The following is a 24,231-nucleotide window of genomic DNA, read 5'->3' on the forward strand; positions in this document are numbered from 1 at the left end:
TGATGTGGATCACTGGTGGTGTTTTGGCCTTGCTCTTGACTCTTTAACACCAAGAGGTATTTGAAATGGCTGCGGCTAAGAGCTGTAAGCCCAGCTCTGCTCATGATCAGCTAACACCTGTTGCGGTGAAAAGCTATTTTAGTTGTACAGTCCCAGGATTAGTTTTATAGACCAAAATAAACCCTTGTCACACAGTTGAGTGAATAGCTTTAGACTTTGGAAAAAATATGCTGAATGTGTGGTCTAAACCTACTGAAATATATACGGAATATTAAAGCAGTGCTGGAAAATGGACTGTGCACATGCTGATGTCTCAGCCAGCGCAGGAAAGTAAATCTTCTCCTCTGTCACTTTAATGTTTTCAGGATTTCTGCCTGTCTCTGGTTTACCTAACTGACAGTCAGACACAATTCGTTTAAAAAGAAGGTAGCATTTAAATAATGATAATTTGAAGAGACCCATTAAAAAAAAATCACAAGTGATCATATGATTGACTCTGTAACACGCTATCTGGATGTAACAACTCATTAAAATCAATGAAAGACCTAATAAAGGAAAATTTGGAACTTCTGCTAATGCATGTCATACAGGCTCAAGCATTGTGTAATTTTTTGTTTTCTTGTTACAGTACAAAGGTCTGGGCTTAATACTCAAAATGTGCTATGTAGAATTTATATTAGATACTATTAGGCAAGAAAATATTTAAGACCTAACCAAGTAATAACGCATTTTCCCTGTGCAACACTGAAAAAAAACCACTAACGCAGGACTTGGAATAATGCCTGAAATATAACTCATTTTAAGTGTATAATACAAGTTGTGGTGTTTGCAAGGAAAATGTAAATTATCCTTGTCTTGGTAGTTTTGCCCTAAGACCGTTCGATCAGTTAGTAGTCTGTAACTCCAAATACTTTGTATATTGTTGTGTTTTTAAAAAGAAAAAAATTACAGTTGTCAAAGCTGTATGGAAAAAGATGTGGTCAGTTGCTAGCTAAAATTACTGTCTGTTTAATAGGAAAAAAACCAGAAATTTTGAAAACAGTTGCTTTTGTGTTGATGTATATACACTTCTAATTTGCAGGATAAGTTGCTAATATTTTGATTTTCCAGTCCAAATCACCCTTAGAGTGACTTTAATTTCACACTTTCACTAAACACTGAAATCTATCCTACACTTAAACAGATGCATCAAGCCATATACAGCACAGGTTTTGATAATTGCTAAAACATATCAACATGTTCGATGTTTGTTTGATGTCTGAGCGATTATTTTGACCTTGAGGAGCAGAGATGTACGTGGAGTAGAACACACGCTAATGCGAGTATTCCCTCTGTTTAAATCTTTAAAAAAAAAAAAAAAAAAAGAAAAGAAAAGAAAAGAAAAAAGAGAGAAAGAGCAATCTACTAAGTCTATTAGCTAGTCTATGCTAGGAACTAGATTTACTGGATAAATCAGAGACTATCTTTTCTTCTCTGCCTTTCTACCTGCTAACCACTAAATATATCCACTGTCATAAGATTTATGGAAGCCTTGCATTCTCAAGGTATGAAAATACTATTTTCCTTGTTTGTGTCCGTTATCTTGTTCGTGTTGCTCTCTAAGGATATAATTATGCCAAATAGGATTAGAATTGTCAAGTTGTAACAAGAATCATCTGGAGTGAAATCCTTAATGTAATTTTTTTTCTTGTTGGGCCTTAGAAAATATGAAGATGTTCATAGCTAATAAAATGTGACTGGAGAATATACAGCCTTACATCTTCTAATTGCTTGTGCCTACAGCAATCCTAACGCTTCTAGAGATTAACAGTTTATTTATTTGAAGGTTTGCTGTCTTGAACAGATGCACAAAATTTGTTTTTTTCAGATTAGTAGGTCTTACCTAACTATTGACACATGCAATCAAATATTTCTTGTCGATCATACTTAGGAAGGTGAGGAATTTATAGGTGCTCAAATTACCACCCTGATTAGTGGTGTAAATTCCAAAATTATTATTTGGGAATGTTGTCTGCAGGGACTGGTTATAGATGACAGAAGCTGCAATGAGAAGATGGTTTGAAATAATTTGCTTCAGCATCCTATTGTTAACCACTGTTGTTTGTTCGGAACTATTATGTAGTCGTGATGTTTTATATAAACTGAGGATTGTACTGCAGAATCCATTAGTATAACTTCTCATGTACAAGCAGTGAAGTCATAGGCTTGAATTTGGCGTATTGTGTTTTGTTGCCACCTTTTCCAATTCGCTGTCCAAGAGGAATTTTTTTTTTTATGTCAGGTTATGTTTGAATTTTGAACTTAAAGTCAAGTCGTCATGCATTAAGGTGATACTGTCAGAGAAATAGAGAGTGTTCTGTATTATATATGTAAGTATATAGGAATGGGAGTTGTTTCCATCTGAACTTCAGGTTATTCAATTTCAATAAACTGATGGTTTAGAGACACCAGAGGCGCTCCCCTGTTAGTATGACCTCTCCAAAATGATAGTGTTTAGTCTTTGTCTGGGATGAATTAGATGGGGATTTACAGATACACATTTTAGTTTAAGGGTTCAATTTTAACACAATTATATAATAATACATATAGAGATTTACATACAGTAATTATATATCATTATATATAACAATATGAATGATATGTAATGGTAGAGAGGTTTTGTGTATAATACCATCATGGGAAATAAAAAGAGGAAAAATCTTGGGGTAGCATTGAACTGAGGACAATGGTGTATCAAAGACAAAAAACTGTTTATTCCAATGGTTATTCAGTGTTCTGTAATTCTAAGTGCATTTTTAAGTTTATTGGCAATTTCATGTCTGAGAATGCAGAGCATGTGTACTGTGATAATTATGAAATACAAACTTAAAATTTAAATATAGATAAAAGGAGATAGCAGTTCCTTTAGGTGGTTGCTAAGCAACTTTTTTGCGTTAAAATATTTATATTCACCAGAACAACAGCATTCTGTGCTTAAAAATGATCCTTTGACATATATATTTAAATCAGCTTAAGCACTAAATATTTCTTCTTGTCCAGTTAAATATGTAGCTTACATTTGCCTATTTAGAAAACAGTAATGTATTTTAGTTGTGTATTTATTATATTTTGAGGTTTTGTGTATGTGCATAGTTAGTGTGGTTTCCTCTTAATTTCTGGTCACTGAAGGATTAGTAAACTGTTGAATATTGTGATAAGAATAAAAACACTACCAGGAGGAATTTAAGGTCTGTGAAACCTCAGTGTTATGTGTTCACTGGTGATGATAGATATATATAATTAGATCTTCTTTTGATTCTTATTTATTTTTAAATCTTTGGGATGGGCATGTACAGCAGAATGGGTTTGTATGCTGGATTTGAACAGAGAAGCTACTTGCTCTGTTTCAGCAAACAGGAAATTTTTACATGTTCATACACCAAGCAGAGAAGCAAGAAGTGGTCATATTGACTGCCTTGTTTTGTTGCCAAGCCATGGTTCTACTGCTTAATTGTAACTAGAAATGTGGTGTTTCTGTTATCCTCTTGATATTTATGCTTTTCAGTATAACGTTAAAAAATGCACTAGTATTGGAAACCACTTAGTCACAAAGGTACTTTATTTTACCTTATAGAGTTCTAACAGACTTATTGTTTAAAGTTACAAATCCCTTTTCAACCAGAAGCTGCCAGTACTACTGGAAATCATCTGCGTTCGAGCTCAATTAATAGAGGAGTTGATATTCTAAGGACATTTCTCAAAGCTTGTATTTTTTTGCTTCTCTCTGGACTTTGGCTTGCCTCAATCTTTCTTAGGCAATTAGAAATAGTTTTGTAAAGTTCATCTAACTACTTCCCAGGGCAAAGCTTCTTGTGCATACTTTTTTTCAGAATTGCAAGGAGTATGTTTTATAAAATACTATTCTGTTGAAAATATGTAGATTTAATTTAAAGAAACTTTTCCACAATAATGTGGCATCTTTCAGGTTTTTCCATAAGTCAGTTATTTTTAATTCTGTTTCATTTTGCCTTTTTTGTTCAGTGCTAGGAGAAACTTCCAAAAAAAAATTCAAATTAAACAAGTGTCATTTGAACATGACTTTTTTTAATAAAAACTTGCTTTAGTTACTTTAGTTTAGTTATTTAGAAATTTAACCATCAGATTATTTGGATAAGACTGTGGAAAACAAAATTAAATTCTCCCTGATCTTGTACTAATTTTCTTCTCTTGTTTCTTAGGATTGAATTCCATAGAACTTCTTATGTCAAAGAATCCTTTGCTGTATACTTAAAAACAAATTAAGTACTTGTAAGGTAGCTTTCAGTGATAGAGTCCTTCACCAGAGGTTAACAGATATGTCTGCAAAGCAACTGCAAGAAGCAAGAACTTTGTGTCTTCATGCCTCAGTCATATGCCTCCAACTAGTTTTTTTTAATGTACTCACCTGACTACTGTGCACAATATAAGAAGCCACAGTATTTTCTCATCTTACAGAGAAGCATAGAATGAGTTATAAGGTTGTCATTTTGCCTTTGGCTATATCAAAGAAATAAGGTTTTCATGTTAATTATCTGAATGAATTCATGAAAATCATCATATAATGATATACTTGCTTATATCAGGCCGGAGGGAGGATCCGGGGAACTACAGGCCGGTCAGCCTGACCTCGGTGCCGGGGAAGATCATGGAGCGGTTGGTTTTGAGGGTGCTCACGAGCCATGTCCGGGACAACCAGGGGATCAGGCCCAGCCAGCACGGGTTCATGGAAGGCAGGTCCTGCTTCACCAACCTGATCTCCTTCTATGACCAGGTGACCCGCCTAGTGGATGAGGGAAAGGCAGTGGATGTGGTCTACTTGGACTTCAGTAAAGCCTTTGACACTGTCTCCCACAGCATTCTCCTAGAGAAGCTGGCGGCTCACGGCCTAGACAGGTACACTCTTCGCTGGGTAAAAAACTGGCTGGATGGCTGAGCCCAGAGAGTTGTGGTCAACGGAGTTAAATCCAGTTGGCGGCCGGTCACGAGCAGTGTTCCCCAGGGCTCAGTACTGGGGCCGGTCTTGTTCAATATCTTTATCAATGATCTGGATGAGGGGATCGAGTGCTCCCTCAGTAAGTTTGCAGACGACACCAAGTTGGGCAGGAGTGTTGATCTGCTCGAGGGTAGGAAGGCTCTGCAGAGGGACCTGGACAGGCTGGATCAATGGGCCGAGGCCAACTGTATGAGGTTCAACAAGGCCAAGTGCCGGGTCCTGCACTTCGGCCACCACAACCCCAGGCAACGCTACAGACTTGGGGAAGAGTGGCTGGAAAGCTGCCCAGAGGAAAAGGACCTGGGGGTGCTGATTGACAGCCAGCTGAACATGAGCCAGCAGTGTGCTCAGGTGGCCAAGAAGGCCAATGGCATCCTGGCCTGTATCAGAAATAGTGTGGCCAGCAGGAGTAGGGAGGTGATCGTGCCCCTGTACTCGGCACTGGTGAGGCCGCACCTCGAATCCTGTGTTCAGTTTTGGGCCCCTCACTACAAGAAGGACATGGAGGTGCTGGAGCATGTCCAGAGGAGGGCAACGAAGCTGGTGAAGGGCCTGGAGCACAAGCCTTATGAGGAGCGGCTGAGGGAACTGGGGTTGTTTAGCCTGGAGAAGAGGAGGCTGAGGGGAGACCTCATCGCGCTCTACAACTACCTGGAAGGAGGTTGTAGCGAGGTGGGTGTTGGTCTCTTCTGCCAAGTAACTAGCGATAGGACAAGAGGAAATGGCCTCAAGTTGTGCCAAGGGAGGTTTAGATTGGACATTAGGAGAAATTTCTTTACTGAAAGAGTGGTCAGGCCTTGGAACAGGCTGCCCAGGGAAGTGGTGGAGTCACCATCCCTGGAGGTATTTAAAAGACGTGTAGATGAGGCCCTTAGGGACATGGTGTAGTGGGCATGGTGTGTTGGGTTGACGGTTGGACACGATGATCTTAGAGGTCTTTTCCAACCTGTATGATTCTATGATTCTATGATTCTATATGAACCAAGACTAACGATAAATAGACATGAATTAATCCATATAAGTAATTTGGAAATCTTCATTATGAGTGGCTTTTTGGAAAAGCAAACAACAAAGCTGCTGAAGTATGTTAAGTGAAATAGGTAGTGAAAAGAAACTAGAAAGCGTTAGGGGTTTTTTTGGTTTGTGTTTTTTTTTTTCCAGTTTTTATAAATCCCTCCCAGTGTTTTCTGTTTGTTTGTAACTTAAAATACATTAGCAAATACCTGAGTGAATCTAAACTAAAGGTCATTTCTTTGGAGGAGATGACCGAGGAACAGAGCAATCTTCAGGGTGCCTAATGCCTGTGCCTTCAAGTCAGTCATTTCACCACATCTTGGCAATTTGGCCAATAAGCAGAGTATTCATGGTTCAGCGATGGACTAATGGACAAGCTCTTGGGAATTCCACAACTGGTTGCAATTAAAAGTGCTCAGAGTTTGAAAGTCCACTTTCAAATGATAGCTTCATCATAGCAATCATAGTAGTTTGCTAGGCTACTGATAGTTTATCAATGAGCAAGGTACAAGAATAAAAGAACGGACTTACTTAAAGCATAGATTTATAATTTAAAAAAAAATCAGAAAATATTCAAATTATTTAGAACTGCAGTTAACAAGGGTCATCTTTACCTGTTCCAGCTTGTCTAGAATGTCTAATAAGCCCATGTAAGCTCTTCCTGATTTTGATGTCAGAAGGAATTCCTAAAGGAACTCCTACTTTTTTAAATAGCAGATGGAGTAATGCAGAAGAGTTGCTCTGAACAACCTATGCCTTTTATAAGTCATGGCTGACTGATACAGTGTTATTCATCTGCCCTTCAGAAGACTTTGGTTTGGGTTGGGTTATCAGTTGGATGCCTTACAGTGAGTGGTGCAGTTGACACACCTGAGGGAAGGGATGCCATCCAGAGGGACCTGGACAAGCTCGAGAAGTGGGCCTGTGTGAACTTCAAGATGTTCAACAAGGCCAAGTGCAGGGTCCCGCACCTGGGTCTGGGCAACCCCTGACATCCATACAGGCTGGGGGATAAAGGGATTGAGAGCAGGCCTGCCGAGAAGGACTTGGGGATACTGGTGAATGAAAAGCTGGACATGAACCGACAATGTGCACTCGCAGCCCAGAAGGCCAACCGTACCCTGGGCCGCATCAAAAGAAGCGTGGCCAGCAGGTCGAGGGAGGTGATTCTGTCTCTCTACTCTGCTCTGGTGAGACCCCAGCTGGAGTACTGCGTCCAGCTCTGGAGCCCTCAGCACAGGAAAGACATAGACCTGTTGGAGCGGATCCAGAGAAGGGCCACAAAAATGATCAGGGGTATGGAATGTCTCTCCTGTGAAGAAAAACTGAGAGAGTTGGGGTTATTCAGCCTGGAGAAGAGAAGGCTTCAGGAGACCTTATTGTAGCCTTTCAGTACCTAAAGGGGGCTTATAAGAAAGATGGGGACAAACTTTTCAGCAGGGCCTGTTGCAACAGGACAAGGGGGAATGGTTTTAAACTAAAAGAGGGTAGATTCAGATGAGATAGAAGGAAGAAATTTTTTACAGTGAGGGTGGTGAAACACTGGAACAGGTTGCCCAGAGAGGTGGTAGGTGCCCCATCCGTGGAAACGTTCAAGGTCAGGTTGGACGGGGGTTTGAGCAACCTGATCTAGTTGAAGATGTCCCTGCCCACAGCAGCAGGGTTGGACTAGATGACCTTCCAATCCAAACTATTCTAGATTCTATATTACATTATTGGTTTTAAGCTGCAGGGTGCTTTCTCTATGTGTAGTTTCCTTAAAACCGAATATTGTAACTTCATAAATATGTACACATACATACAAATGTATCTGTATATTATGACATACCAATGGCACAAGCTTCCTTGAAGATTCTTGCTAGCTTGTTCTGAATTTTGTATAGACACTGCAAATTGTGCAACCGTTCTTTCTCTGTTTCTCTAACAGAAAGTTATTAGAGTGATCAGGAAGTGCATCACACCTAGGTTAAATTCTGAATAATGATGAGGCTGAATCATTCATTAATGGTACCTGAGAGTCAGCCTGGGTTTGGCAGAACTCACGTGACTGGGTTTGATCTGGGTGTCATTAGTAACGTGCACCTATCTCACAATTCAGGTATTACATGCCATTTTGTTCTTACATAGTAATGGGGATATTCTAAAGGTATTGCACATTAACGGACTACTTACTACTTTGTATTAAGACTTTTGAGGATCATGTTTCATTCCAATATCATATAAGGACGATATATTGAATGAAATATTCTGGTTTGTGTAATATTTTGGTAATCTCCTTTTTACACTTTGAAACGGTGGGAGAGGATGATATAAAGGATTCTTGTTTGTAGGAAGAATTGTGGGGAAGAATTGGAGAAAGGAGTTATCCCATGTGAAAAATTCCATTCAGTGCAGAAAATGTTGCATAACCTGATTTTCTTTCCTTTCTTCTCACCCCATCTAATTTTCCTGTTTTTCTTTTTCTTTATTTTATTGTTCTTTCCCTGAAGTAAGAACAAAGATGACTTGTGAAGATTCTCAATAGTGTTTTTGTTTTGGAATTATTTTGTTAATTTTCTTAGCTGCCTTTGGTACAGTACAATAAACTTTCAGATATGTTGACAAAACTTGCGTAATCTTGATTTAGTATTTTTTCCAGATGTTTTATATTTATTATAGTCTCATTAATAGAGTCTAGATTTAGCTTCAGGTGAAAATATAAAGCTTTGGAACTTACAAGAAAATATTTATTATCTGGAATATGTGGAGATTTTGAGCAGAAGATTAAAGCATGCTTAATGGTTATGGATACATGTTCTGAAATTACTCTTTGCAGCCCTTGCGTATAAACATTTATGCCCTTCATACATGTATTATTTTGTATCTGTGGTGCTTTAAACATTACAATTAAGTGATGAAAAGGTGAACATTTGAGTTCTGGCACAAGACTGAGCTCAGTACAAGTATAAAATTACAAGTGTTTCTTCACTGAAAAATAGGCCTGCTTCTCATTGTCCTATGCAGTTGCAGTGCTTTTTTATATCAATAAAACTGTTAGAGAATTTAATTTTTTCTTCTGTAATTTTACAGCAGGTATACCTTACATTTTGTTTTATGAATACCTTTAAAAAGCAAGATTGTTATTCAAGATAAGACTGTCATTGCTCCTGCAGAGGAGTGAAACATAATTATCTTTGCCTCTCTTCCACCCTGTTTCTCTTCGCTTCTCCTTCCTCCCCATATGACTTTATACACACGTCATACAGCATGATTACTTAAATCCCTGCCTAGACAGGAGTGTAGGAGGTATACATAAAGGCAGAGGAGAGGCTTTCCTGGGCTGCTGGTTCTCTTGCAGAGCTGGATGGCATGGACACAGAGGCTTTGTGCTACGCCCTGCTTGTGCCAGTTGCTAAGGTAAACCAGAGTGAGAGGACAAGTACTCTGCTGCTGGACAAGGGCTGTAATAGGACCTGAAAATATATTTAGGAGCATTATTAGTCAAGCCCTTTAGTTGTCATTGTTCTTTTGAGAGATGTTGTGTTCATTTGAAAAATAAATACTAGTATCTACCACCATGTAGCAGAGAAAAAATTCCCTTTTATTTTAAAAAATAAAATAATATGACAGAATACCAACAGTGGTGAAAATGGGGGAAAGGGTAACCTTTCTCACAAAAGATGTTTTTAAACTAAAGTAAACATTTTTCAAGTGTTTTCCATAATGATCTCTTAAGGTTTTTTTTAGCAGCCACCAAAGAATAAATTCAGAAACCAGGGTCCTCTGTTAGGAATGCCTTGCTTGTGTCCTGCAGTGGAGGGTTTGTCTTAAGACCAAACAAAAAAAGGTAGTAGACTGAACTTCCCATGATGAGACAGGAGAGAGATGAGCTCTCAGAACTAAGATCTGGACCAGTTAACAGATTTACTGATCATAATTAATTTGTAAAAGGGCACTTGAAAGTATACAGAATATAGAATGTTGCGATTGTGTTCCCCTAATATTTCCAGGTCCTCAGCACGTAGAAGATGGTATAGAAGCCTTTGGGTACTTCTTAATGTAGTATTGAGTAGAAGTCATGAAAGAATCAGTGCAGAGATTGTTGGTCACAAGAGAGAGGATCAACTGATGTTGAAGTGTTTGGTGGCTGTACATGTGTTCATACTGCTTTCATTTATGCTTTCATTTGCTGTCGCCTCTCTTCCCATTGTAGTTCTGCTTGGAGAGAATTTGTTTCAGCTTGTTTCTTTCTTCTTCCTTTCTGGTGAAAACACTAGGGAAAAAAAACCCAGATAGATTACAACATGGCAGAAATTTGTCATGCGTTTCACACAAACCACCAGCAAAGTATACTTTTTAATGCTTTGGGAGATCTTTGAGAGGAAAGAATAAAACCACTGGGGCTTTTTCGCCAGTCTACAAATATCTATAGACAAATTTATTTTCTCAGAGAAGCTGGATCTTATTTGTAGTGTCAATAAAATTAGCAAGGAAGTTTTCCTGCTTCCCTTTTCAAAGTGAATATCTAACAGAAAAATGGTATACTGCCTCTGAAACCATACTGGAGAGAATCCAGGCGGTCTGTACATTATTAAGGGATGTCAAAATTGTATTGGCTACATATCTCCTATTGGGCTTTCCTAAAAATCAGTGGTTGGAGACTGGCACCAAGTTCCTGGCATCAGGGCAGGGTGTTCCAAGTGATAACCTACTATGTCTTTAGGAAAGCTTTTTACCTAGCTTATTCCATATTCCCTATACATCTAGTGCACATCAAAAATTCTTCCCGTTATTCTCAAGTCATGGCAAATTCTAAATTAATTAATGTTCTTCAGATTCTTAGCAATTTCAGCCTATTTAATGTGGAGGTGCTGTTAATGCAGGCATCGGAGCACCTTGCATATGAGGAGAAGCCAAGAGAGAACTGGTTTTGTTCAGCCTTAAGAAGTAGGATCCCTGCTGCTGTCTACGATTATCCAGTACGCAGGTATAGAGAAGGCTGAGCCAGACTGCTCAATATCAAACTCTTTATTTCCCTTTCATTCTGAGTAGCCATTTTAATTTGTGCAGTTTGGTGTATGCACCATATGGGTACATGTACACACAGTGCTACAGTAGCTGAGAAGGAGAAAATAGTTTTGATGGCCGCCTTTTATATTGAAAATAGATTAAGGTAATCTGTACAGCTCTCAAATCATCAAATAAGTACTACAACCATGTGTTTGACTTTCAGAATAGGAAACAGCATTCATGCATGAGAACACTGTTAAAAACTTTACTGTCTTCAGTGTCTTTTAAAATGAAATAATGAAAAAATGTTATTTTTCTCTGCAGTGCTTGCTCTCTCAGCCGAAGTTCTGGGCCATTCAGACGTCAGCCTTACTCCTTCGGACCAAGCTTGAGAAAGGAAGTATTCGGAGAATGGAACGGGCAATGAAGCAGACTCAGGTAAGACTTCTGAGCTGCCTTGTTATAAATAGGCGTTCTTTATATAACAAATGGAAACAGGCAGAAGTTAGGAGCTTCTGCAGTTCCTCTCTGTGGACTGCACAGAGAGATAATTTTCTCATTATGTCTCTAAATTAGATGCATAAACCACAAATCCTTTTATGTCTGCTAGTTTTGAGATAAACTCTTACATGTACAAGTAATAAATGGTCACTTTCTTTCAAAAACATGACAACTTTTGGAAAATAGAAATTAAAATCTGTTTTCTTAGCTCTAGTTTCTGACTTCTGATCTAAGGAGTTTTTTATGTAGAAGTTCATGAATGTAAAGCTGCTACTGCTATCATATTTTTAGTAGTTTTTACTCAAGTAAAACTTGAGTAAAACTTCTGTCATCTGTAGAAAACAGAAACTTGTAAATAGTCATCGGTATTGTGAGAACAAGAAAACACATTTGTGAATAAAGCAGCACTTTCTATTTACTGTTTTGATGTGATACGTAGTGATTAGTATTTTTATTGCAAGTTTGAGGCAGTGATTAAATAATCTTGCTCCAAACAAAGAGAAGATCAGTTTCTAAATACAAAAAAAGAAATTTTAAAATTCTGAAATGTGTCAGCTAATAGGATTTATTTAAAAAATGAATTTTTCAAAGGAAAGGTCTGTAGGCTATACAAAGATTTTTTTTTTTCCTTCATATTACAGAGTTTTATTAGCTGTTTGTCATCTTTTATGCTGTTAAGTCTTATTGTCCATTATGACCAGCAGGCATTTCTATATGTCCATCAGGCAACAGTCCTGCTGACTAAAACAGCCAGGAATTTATAAAACTTACGGTTATGGTGCTGTGTAATTAAATCCTGAAAAGGTGATGTTTCATTTAAAATCATTATTGATGCATGGATCTTTGAAGGAGTGCAGCCTGTATGTGCTGCTGCATTCTTCTTCTGCTGAGGACGACATAGAGTTGCTATAGAGGAATTTCCTGGGGTCAGTAGGAGAGTGTCAAGGAAGCCAGGATTCCAAGTCTGGGAGATGTAGCTTCTGACAGCATTTGGGAAGCGATCTCAGGATCCTTGATGCCCTAAGCCATAAAACAGTTGGAGTGTCTCCAACATTTTTGTCTAGCTTGATTAAACCTGAGTAGTGGAAATTGTTATACTAAACAGTTTGACAGTCTCATGATGGAAATTTTCATGAAGGGGTTATCATTGCAAGTACATTTATCTGACTTCATTGTGTGCTGCAACTGCAATAATGCGAAGGATTTTATTAGCATGCATTGTGACATTTTGGGAGGTGACCTCACAGTAGACACAGAATCTGTGGTTTTAAATATTATCTTTAATCTTAGTATGTTTATGTTTTCTTTCATTAAGTTTTCTAGACGTTTGAATATAATGACATATTTGTGTTGATTTGATACGGTATCAAGCTTAGTTTCCAAAAATAGTTAAAAGTTGTTTAAGGATTGATATGTGCTAAATTAATCAAATAACTTGAATAACTTTCCATTTAAGGTTTTCATTCCTGAGTTCCATCAGATCAGAATTTTTTAATGTCATGGTTTCTAACAGTTCTAAGAAGGAATCAGAAAACATAGGGTGAATGATGTTATTTTCATACATAACACAAGGTTTTGATATATCATCTTCATGAAGATGCCAAAGAGCTAGCGAATTCTGCAGCTATTTATCAGTAGAAAATGGATTTCAAAACTGTGGAATTTTCATACAAATTGTTTTTGTGGAGTTTTTTTGTTTGTTTTTGTTTGTTTATTTTACAATTTCATGTTTACTAGTTCAGATTGCTGTAGAAAGATTAGATATTGAAGATTAAGGGAGGAGGTGGATGTAAATATGATTAGATTCCCCCCATTGTTTGCAATATCAAATTTTTAAAGTAATTATAAAAATTCTTGTAAGACAGCTTGAATAAAAAGTGGTAAACTAAATCCTCTAAGTAAGGTACTTTAGGGTTGTCTGAAGAGTGCATGAGCCATTATAGGCTCTGACTTACTGACGCTGGGATTCTCCTGTCCTCTTCTACTGTAACTCTCCTTCCTTTCCCCATTTCCACCCTTACCTGCTTCTACGCTGGGTCTGCAAACCCTTCTAACCAGCTGATAATCATCTTTTTAGATGAATATCACTGGGTGGGTATATGCTGCTTTTCAGCCCTAAAGCAAGCCAGGCTACATTGTTGGTTTGTCAAAGAAAGCATTTTTCAGCTACATTTTTTTGTGGGCCTGGCTATGTTTGTTTAACTTATTTTAATTATTTGAAAATAATTTTGAAATGAGGGTATATTTGTTGAATTTAGCTACCATGCTCCAAGTATTAAATATATACCTACTTTACGTTAAACAGTTTTTATGAAATGATATTGTAAATATTTTTTTCTAATTGGAAAGCTTCAAAAGGAATTGGAGTGATCAGTTTCAAAACATTTTTCTGATTACGTTAAAAGTCTGAACTACAGATAATGTAGTCTTTGGAACAGATTTTAAAATGATCATTCTGGGTACTCTGGAATGTACTTCGGCTAGTAGCTAACTGGAAGGGAGGAGGAGATACTTTTTTTTCTTAACTTTTTCTGGATGCTACTGGTTGTCTCTGTCCAGTTTTTGCCTAAATGAGGTTTGGATCCATAAAAATAAGGTTAAAGATTTCTAAAGCCAGTACTTTTTTCAACCATTTTTCTAAGAAAAGGAAACAGTATTTGAGAGCTAAAACAGTTATTTTATGTTCCACTAGAATATTTAATCATGACCAGTATAACATATATTGAAGTCTGGATCAAGGTACTGCCAACCAAAATGTGTCTCTGGATAGAGTATGATTTTTTTAAGGTTGGGTGTTTGGTTTTTTTCCATATGAATGTAGGTGAGGGAGGGTGAGAAGTGCTAGGGTGGAAAGAAAGGTAAGAGGGGGAGGGAGAAAACAGGAAGAAAAAGGAGTAGTTTTTGATAAATAGCTCTCCACATAACCAGAAACCTGCCATTTCTACATCAGTTTTGGGATCTTCACCTACCTTCTATTCTAAGAAAGTAATTCAGAAACTATTAATAGTGGAAAACAGGTTGGAATAAGCTGTTAAACCACAAATTACTGCTGAAAGTGCAGCCAGAGCTCAAGTAATAGGATGGGGGAGAAAAAAGGAATTTTGAGTGGTCTAGGAGCTATGAAAAAAGAGAAAAGGGAGGGGCGATTTAAAAAAAAAAAAAAAAAAACCAAACAACAAAAAACCCCCAAAACAAACCAACCAGTTTAAAGCACATAAAGGATAACATCCCACTGTAGTTTCTTGATATATGAAATAAGTGTACTCTTTCATTTCAGCGGATTTTTAAATATTTTTAAGCATGAAGCAATTAAAATGCCATGCTTTGTGCAAAGGATAGTGGGGTAGAAGCGAGAGCATCATTACTGCTGGATTACGCCAGCAGTGAAAGAGGTGAAGCTGCCGTGTGCCTAATACACCAGTGGCCTGCTCAGGCTTATCCTACAGTGATTTGTTACAGCTACTTCCTGCAGCTTGATCTGGGTGGTTACACGGGCTACCTCTACGCTTGCAGCATTTATCAGCTTGTTATGCGCCCCTTTTCTGATTGTATTTTCTGCTGCTCGCTGCACCTGGTGATAGCATGCCTGTAAGCTAATCGCTTGGTTTTCCTAATACGCAGCACGACATATGCGGTATTTCATACGGTTCTCTCTTGCTTGCTTTTCTTGGCAGCAAAGGAATTTGCCTGTTAAGGGGAGGGAAATGTGTCTTGAAAGGGTGTTTTTAATAAGACTTCAGGAGAGCTGGGAGCAGACTAGCAATATTATAAGCTAATAATTATGTCTAAGATTGAAAGGTCACATGAGATGTTGTTTTATATCCTTAGTCATACACAGATGTATGTGGTTGGGAATTCTGTGTCAACTGCCCTGTAATTTTCACTTAAATAATACTTCAGAGTGTCATTTTCTCCAGCAACTAATGTTTTTCTGTATGTATGAACAAGGGAATTTTTTTTTTTGTTTAAATTGTTCTTACTATAGAAACATGGTAGTTGCTGTTCAGTTCTTTCAAATCTGAAAAGACTTTATGTACACCTATGGAAAGAAAAGGCTGGTATAGATCTAACAGAACTGGCATCTTGAGCTCTATGAGCCTGAATGCAGCTTTGCTGTTTCGTTATTTTCACATTGATGCTCTTTAAATGGTTATGCAAGAAAGCTCTGTTATTTATCGTAGAAACATATCTTTTTTATTTTCAAAACTAAACTGTCACCTCCTTGCCAACTTGCTCCCCGTGCTTTGCTTTATTTGGCGGTTGTTCTACATTGGACAAATTCAAATTTAAGGGAAGAGTTCAAAAAGGAGAGGGGAGCAGTCTTCCTCCCACTAGACTGATCTAGAGAGGTTTAAGGCTAACAGATTTTTCCCGCTTCTTTTGCTTCTCAAGTCATATATCTTTCTGATCAGGCCTCTCAAGTCCATGGTTGGAGCAATATAGAGACTTTTAGTATGACCAAGGGAATGACAGCACTTGTCTGTTCAGCTAAACTATTAGATCACTGTACTAGGAGTTCCTATTCCTATTCTTTAACCCCCTCTTGTACTCTAACAGTACATTAAATAAGATTTTAATAGTTGCTTTTAGTTGTGTATGGAATGGGAGAGGGGAGGAAGGAGGAGAAAAATTAATCGCTAATAAATTTGTTTCACATGAAGTTGAAAGTTTTAACAGAAAGTTACTGGGATCTGAGAGATGCACGGGTGAACTGAGAGATTTAACTCACTTCCTTCAGGAGGGCAGTAAGTGGAAGACACACCTCTTCTATCCTGTAGAGATTCTGCATTGATATCCCAATAATTCTCAACTATTATGGATTGTATTTATTATTAGAACACATGTTCCAAAAAGTGTTTAAAAAGAGGAGAAAAGCCAGGTGTTGTACAAAACCTTTCCTTAATGAATTCTACGCAAGATCACAAGGTCTCCAGAACCCTAGAAATAAACCTTATTACTTCAGAAAGCAATCACAAGAGAGAGTGACCTCTTGGTGATAGTTATGATTTCAGTCTCAAGACACACATTTCCAGACGTATTTAATTTTGCTTTAGGAGATGATAGATTTGACAGAAGATGTTACATGACACAAGTTATTCTGGGGATACACTGAACTCATTAGCACACTTCAAAATAATTAATGTGGTGGTGCTTGGCTCCCTCTGGTTTTCTTCCAAGAAGCAATTATGGTTTTTTGTTGGGAAAAAAAAAAATCAGAGATCCAGTCTGCCAAGAGTTATTCAGGAATAACTGAAGTGTTTTTGTACCACTGGCGAAAAAGAGAATATTGAATAGTATAATTTTCCAGGTAATGATTTCTGCCTAGAAGTTTTCTACTGCACTGTTGTATTTGCCAGTTTGGATCAGCGCTATTAGCTGGTGTGGGGAAAAGAATGAAACCATTATTTCTGTGCTAAAGTTTCTTCATATTTTTCTCAGCTAGTACTTTTAAAGTACAAACCTTTTTGCTCCTTTGAGAACTATGTTCAATACCTGAGCTGTTCCACTTCTAGTGTCAATGCACTTTCTAAAAGCAGCCAAAAATACTAAGCCTCCCATTTTTTCCAAATGTTTCCCATTGAATCTTAGCTCTGAAAGCATTTACCTTTCTCCCTTTAAAGTCTCTTCGCTCAGTGTCCTGACAATTTGAATGATGGTATTAGGAGTCATAATGTCAGACAGGAGAATTGTTAAGCCATATTGAACAGTAGTATTACACTTTTTTTATAGACATAGTGATGACAGTGAGTTGCAAAGAAAAATATGAGTATCAACAGATTCCAGGACACAACATTCACATCTTTCTGCCTAAGCTTCGCACGGGAAGGCATAAGCATTATAAGCTCAGCTTCAAGGAACTAAGCAATTAAAATAATTAAGTTCCACATGTAATCAGACCAGATGCAAGGCATGGAGGACATACTATTCCCACCTATTGATAAATTGAATAGATGAAGCTTTACAGCTGTTGCTGAATTTGAATAGATGAATCTTTACAGCTGTATGTCATAAATATAATGGCAAATCTGGAGATAGATATCCTGAGGTCAGCTAATAAACCATGTTCTGAAATAGCCCAATACTGGTAGACAATTTTTTTTGAGTCGCATTGTCCAATGCATATGTCAGGTACTACAAACCAGACTCTCCCTTATCTGTTAAGGCAGTTGTCTGTTCCTCCTATATTGTAATTAACTTAACAGTGATAGCTTTTCTTCTTTTTATTTCTTTCTCCATCTTTGTCCTTACTTCCCCCTTTAGTGAAAAACTGAAGGCAAAGCTGATGCAAGATCTATTTTTTGGCATTATCTGCAGTTGTCCCTTCCCCCAGAGCAAGCTATTTGGGAACTATAAAAGCAGTGTAATCACAACAGGTTGGAACTTAATGCAGGCTTACTATTTTGAAGTGTATGCAGTTCCTCTGCAGTTTTTGCACCCTGTGCGAAGTGTTTTATAACTACTGTTCACTAATGGCAGTATCAAAGCTAGCTAACTAGCTACAAACAGGGGACTTACAATCATAGAATCATTAAGGTTGGAAAAGACCTCTGAGATCATCGAGTCCAACAGTCAACCCAACACCGCCATGCCCACTAAACCATGTCCCTAAGTGCCTCATCTACACGTCTTTTAAATACTTCCAGGGATGGTGACTCAACCCCTTCCCTGGGCAGCCTGTTCCAAGGCCTGAACACTCTTTCAGTAAAGAAGTTTTTCCTAATGTCCAATCTAAACCTCCCTTGGTGCAACTTGAGGCCATTTCCTCTCGTCCTATCGCTAGTTACTTGGGAGAAGAGACCAACACCCACCTCGCTACAACCTCCTTCCAGGTAGTTGTAGAGCGCAATGAGGTCTCCCCTCAGCCTCCTCTTCTCCAGGCTAAACAACCCCAGTTCCCTCAGCCGCTCCTCATAAGACTTGTGCTCCAGGCCCTTCACCAGCTTCGTTGCCCTTCTCTGGACACGCTCCAGCACCTCCATGTCCTTCTTGTAGTGAGGGGCCCAAAACTGAACACAGGATTCGAGGTGCGGCCTCACCAGTGCCGAGTACAGGGGCCCGATCACCTCCCTACTCCTGCTGGCCACACTATTTCTGATACAGGCCAGGATGCCATTGGCTGCCTTGGCCACCCGGGCACACTGCCGGCTCATGTTCAGCCGGCTGTCAACCAGCACCCCCAGGTCCTTTTCCTCTGGGCAGCTTTCCAGCCACTCTTCCCCAAGCCTGTAGCGTTGCCTGGGGTCATTGTGGCCGAAGTGCAGGACCCGGCACTTGGCCTTGTTGAACCTCATACAGTTGGCCTCAGCCCATCGATCCAGCCTGTCCAGGTCCCTCTGCAGAGCCTTCCTACCCTCGAGCAGATCAACACTCCCGCCCAACTTGGTGTTGTCTGCAAACTTACTGAGGGAGCACTCGATCCCCTCATCCAGATCATTGATAAAGATATTGAACAAGACCGGCCCCAGTACTGAGCCCTGGGGAACACCGCTCGTGACCGGTCGCCAACTGGATTTAACTCCGTTGACCACAACTCTCTGGGCTCAGCCGTCCAGCCAGTTTTTTACCCAGCGAAGAGTGCACCCGTCTAAGCTGTGAGCCGCCAGCTTCTCTAGGAGAATGCTGTGGGAGACAGTGTCAAAGGCTTTACTGAAGTCCAGGTAGACCACATCCACAGCCTTTCCCCTCATCCACTAGGCGGGTCACCTGGTCATAGAAGGAGATCAGGTTGGTCAAGCCGGACCTGCCTTCCATGAACCCATGCTGGCTGGGCCTGATCCCCTGGTTGTGAGTGCTCTCAAGATGAACCACTCCATAATCTTCCCTGGCACCGAGGTCAGGCTGACCGGCCTGTAGTTCCCCAGATCCTCTTTCCGGCCCTTCTTGTAGATGGGCGTCACATTGGCAAGCCTCCAGTCGTCCAGGACCTCCCCTGTTAACAGGACTGCTGGTAAATGATGGAGGGTGGCTTGGCAAACTCTCCTCCACCAGCTCCCTCAGTACCCTCGGGTGGATCCCATCCGGCCCCGTAGACTTGTGAGCGTCCAGGTGGCGTAGCAGGTCATTAAGTGCTTCCTCTTGGATTATGGGGGGTTTATCCTGCTTGCCATCCCTGTCTTCCTGCTCAGGGGGCTGAGTACCCTGAGGATAACTGCTCTGACTGTTAAAGACTGAGGCAAAGAAGGCATTGAGTACCTCAGCCTTATCCTCGTCCTCGGTGGCAACGTTCCCCCCTGCATCCAGTAAAGAATGGAGATTCTCCTTGGCTCTCTTTTTGTCATTAATATATTTGTAAAAACATTTTTTGTTGTCTCTCACGACAGTGGCCAGGTTGAGTTCTAGCTGGGCTTTTGCCTTTCTAATTTCCTCTCTGCATGACCTAATGAGATCCCTCTACTCTTCTTGAGTTGCCTGCCCCTTCTTCCACTCCTCTTTTTCCTGAGTCCCAGCAAGAGCTCCCCGTTCAGCCAGGCCGGTCGTCTTCCCCGCCCGTTCTTCTATGGCACATGGGGACAGCCCGCTCCTGCGCCTTTAAGACTTCCTTCTTGAAGAATGCCCAGCCTTCCTGGACCCCTTTGCCCTTCAGGACTGTCTCCCAAGGGACCCTCTCGACCAGTGTTCTGAGCAGGCCAAAGTCCGCCCTCTGGAAGTCCATGGTAGTGGTTTTGCTGGCCCTCCTCCTTACTTCACCAAGAAAAGACTTGCATCTATACAAGATGCAGTTGTCCTCTATGGGTGAGTCTCCACATGTATGATTGCATGAGACATATGTCTACTGGTTTAGGGCAGACGTATGCAACTATATTGAGCTGTGACAAAAATGTCAAGTCATCTGATAGGAAAGGGGGAACTTTCAATGCAGATCTCTTTAGGAGAGAGACTACAACTACCTCTCCTGTTCCTGACTCATATAAAGGCGCAGATTAAAGCTAAGGTCAGACAGATATATTTGGCATTTGAGACTGCAGAGTAAGAGGGAGACTACAATGCTGCACTGCAAACAAATAAGCTGAAAGCATACTAAAAAGGGGGCAAGATGTATGTATGGAAATGGGGATGTTCTTTCCCCAAACGCCAAATGATCTAGCCTGTATTTGGACTAATTTTAAATGTAGCACTGTCATGGTGAACTGATGGATTATATCAGTATTCTTGCTTTTGCAACAGAAAATGAATGGTCTGGTTTTAAACCCACCCTTCACAAGTAAGCTTGTAAATCTCGCTTCTTCTAGAGACTTTAGGAGAAGTTCTGCTTACACCTTTTGATACATCATAAAAATGAATAACATAATTGACAGGTGAAACAGCTTTTTCTTTGAAAACAAAAACAATCAAGAAGGTACACTTGCTTGATAAGGATAATGTAATAACTATAAAATTACATTTCATATAAGTAAGATTAAAATAAGTAAAAAATGTAAATGGCATAAAGATAAAAAAATATACATAGTACTTTTCTGAAGATTTTGTGTCATCTGTAAGTGGATTTGTCCTGAGGCTTAAGTTACTAACAGGCTTTTACATTGAAACCCATATCCTAAGCACTGGCACTCAGTAACCTTGGGGTCAATATTTGTTGAGAACAGTAAGCTCATGATTTTGAAAGTCAGTAATGCTGTTGTGCTATTAGAGGCCTCATTTGTTTTGCCATGCTTCTTTAGGTGGTAGTGTTTGACTACAACAAAATATTCCAAATGGCAATTGCATAGGACTGGTATACTGCTTGGCTCTCATTTTCAAATGAAAAGGAAATATTACGTCAGACATCCATGAATCCAGTTATCTTCTACTCGTGACCTTGACCTTTTTTGTGCTAAGTTTGATATTTCATTTGGGATTGTTGGACTCATTTCCTCTTGCGTGCTTTCCTTCCCCACCCAGCTGTAAAAGCCCTATTATAAAGAAATTGAAGCTTTTTTTAGTAAAATGACACTGACAACCTAAGTGAATATTTGTTTCTTAGTTGGCTAGTATTGTTTTCAAAGTGAAATATACATTTGCAGGGCCTCATGTAACAAAAACATTCACTTTAAGAATCTACTACATGACTCATTTTAGAAAAAATACAGACATGCACAGTTCCGGCATGCTAATCAATAACTTCTGCCCCAGCATATTTCCCCTTACAACTATCAACATCTTCTTGCATCTTAAAAGTTCACCTGGAGTTATGCAAAAACTAAGTCTTATTGGTAGTCCAGTACTTCAAGTTCTTTTGCATAGATGACTTAGAAATTTTTGGCCTTCCCTCTTTCCTGCCATCAAAGTGATTGTGTAGGTGAAACCAGTACCTTAGATTCAAGAGGTAGTCTCTTCCTGAATAATTTTGGAATTTGAAGTCATTACGATGTGGATAATTTCGGATTATGATCTTGCTTAGATATGTAGGGGATACTTAGGGAAGAAGTTTAAAGTGAAGAATTAATTTGTTTGCCTGAGGACAAGGTAGTAATGGAGTGAGGAAGAATGGATTACCAGAATATCACAAAGGAAAAGGTCTGGAAGTGTTGTATAAACAGTAGTTTTCCAGTTTGTCACCATGTAAAGTAGAAAAAAGAAACAGCTTTAACTGGTACACCAGAGAATTAGACTGAAGAACCTCATAGATAAAAGGCCTACTAAAGGTAGGCAATAAAACAAGCGTAATTTTACTAACTGCTCACTTTCTGCAATAAGGTTAAGAAGAAGTGATAAATCTATTTTTTTATAGAGTAGGAAGTGTAGAATAACTGTTTAAAATTGGTAATTTAGCTGAATTGTTTGATGCTGAATACGTAAAAATGTTAATATCTTTATACATTCAATATCTCTATTGATGATGCGGTCACTACTGTATAACAACAAAGTTTAAAAGTCCAAGTGATAAAGCAGTTATCACATAAACTAGGGTAGAGAAAAACTGGTACATCCGATTAATGTTTAGATATTTTATTACAAAATTTATTAAACCTACACTTATAATCAGTAATCTAAATTAATATACCAGCAGGACGTGTTTTGATGCTGAGGTTTAAAGACAATTGGATGCATGATCTGGTGAAAATCATTGGCGAAGTACCTGGAATGAGACTATGTTGAAGTGGTAAACCAGCCTTCAACAGCTGTCATGCAGGTGCAAAGGCATGTTTTCTTTCATAGCTCAATACCTAGTTTATTCAGAGTTGAGAAACTCCTTGGGAGCTGAGAAGACAAGGCGGCATGTTTTTTTTGTTTGCTCTATAAAATTATGCCTGAAACACCGAGATTTACTAATTTTAATGTCTTGTAAAACAGTGTAATCAGAAGCTATGTGTTTCCAAGATATCTACAAGAACGGACCAAATTGTAAATGCGAAACACATTTTGATAGTTGTCTTTCTGGTTACAAGGCCTATAATTTTATTTAATTGATATAATAATGTACATTTGCTTTTCCATTTCCATCTAGAAAAGTCTTAAAACAATGGCAAGTTAACTTCTTTATTTAGGACGTGAGAAATGCCATTCATCATTCTCTACCATTTAAATTTAAAAAAAATAGGGATTTTATGCAAAAGGTACAGTTGTCTTAAACATGTTTACATTGGGTCCTCCTGGTTTAAAAAAAAAAAGATAGAAATAAGGCTATGTATAATTGAAGGACAGTCTGATTCTTATCGCTGATGAAAATTCATCTTTTAAAGGAACAGAACAGAAGCTGCAAATGCAAAAAAAAAAAACAAACCCACCAAACCCTAAAACCGAACAAATAAAACCAAAAAAAAACCACTAAAATGATTTGCTGACTGGAATAATATTGAAGTTTATTAATTCAAATTGCATAAACTTATATCAGTTCTCTCTGGCTCAAATATGCTTTATCTTCAATGACACGAAACTGTATGCATATTTCGGTTGATTAGGGCAGTAGTCTATTAAAAATATGGAAACTATTTACTCCATAAAATGACTTTTTACGAGCCAAATTAAGACAGAATGAATTTTGCATTCTTTTCAGATTTTAATAGTTTTCAAGAACAATAAAAATATATGCAGAGCAAGTATAAAATGCCCTGATGATGATAGTTTTGCAGTTATAATTCAGTAGTGGTGATCAGTTTATTACAGGTAAGAAATTAAATCAGTTAAATAAAACAAAACAGTTCTCTTTGTCCTCCCACAGTTTTCTCCGAGAAATATACCCCCAATCTTCCCCTGCAAAGCTTGCCAAATGAATGAGTTTTTCGGCATGACGAGAAAGCACTAAGTGCGTAGGTTATTGTAGTTCAAGACGTTCCAGGGCCACGGTGAACTGTTCCTCAAAACGTAGAGGATGAATTCAGTCTTGAAAGACTAATTTATAGTCAGGCATGTGGTAGATAGGGCCTTCTTATTTACTGAAATGAATCTAAGACGTACAAAAACAATTGCTGGGAAATAAGTCCAATAACAATGAGACAAATGTTATTGATAGAAGTGTTTGTGTCTGTGTGTTTTCTAATATTTTGAAAGTGATCCAGCATTGTTCTGAAAAATTCTTCCATTAGAAGGTATTTTAGTGCTGCTTTAACCATTGCAGGAAATGAGAGACTAGAGACTGGTTTTAGTTTTAAAAGTATTTAAAGTGAAAGAATATGGAAATAGTGGTGCTCTAATACTTGCAAAATAATTAGTTAACTACTAAATAACTAATAGTTACTAATAGTTACTAATAATAGTTACTAATAGTTACTACTAATAGTTACTAATAATAGGTAATA

At 38.6% G+C, this 24,231-nt stretch overlaps 1 protein-coding gene across 1 annotated transcript in view; it reads left to right on the forward strand.

The window, feature by feature from the left end:
- TTC27 (tetratricopeptide repeat domain 27) overlaps positions 1–24,231 on the forward strand; it is a 138,252-nt gene that overhangs the window by 64,320 nt on the left and 49,701 nt on the right. The window contains exon 10 of the mRNA XM_075146694.1: positions 11,339–11,452. Coding sequence (XP_075002795.1) covers positions 11,339–11,452 — 114 coding nt within the window. The remainder of the gene's footprint in view (positions 1–11,338; positions 11,453–24,231) is intronic.

The sequence above is a fragment of the Calonectris borealis genome, chromosome 3 (assembly GCF_964195595.1).
Source record: "Calonectris borealis chromosome 3, bCalBor7.hap1.2, whole genome shotgun sequence".
In the NCBI taxonomy this organism is placed as follows: domain Eukaryota; kingdom Metazoa; phylum Chordata; class Aves; order Procellariiformes; family Procellariidae; genus Calonectris; species Calonectris borealis.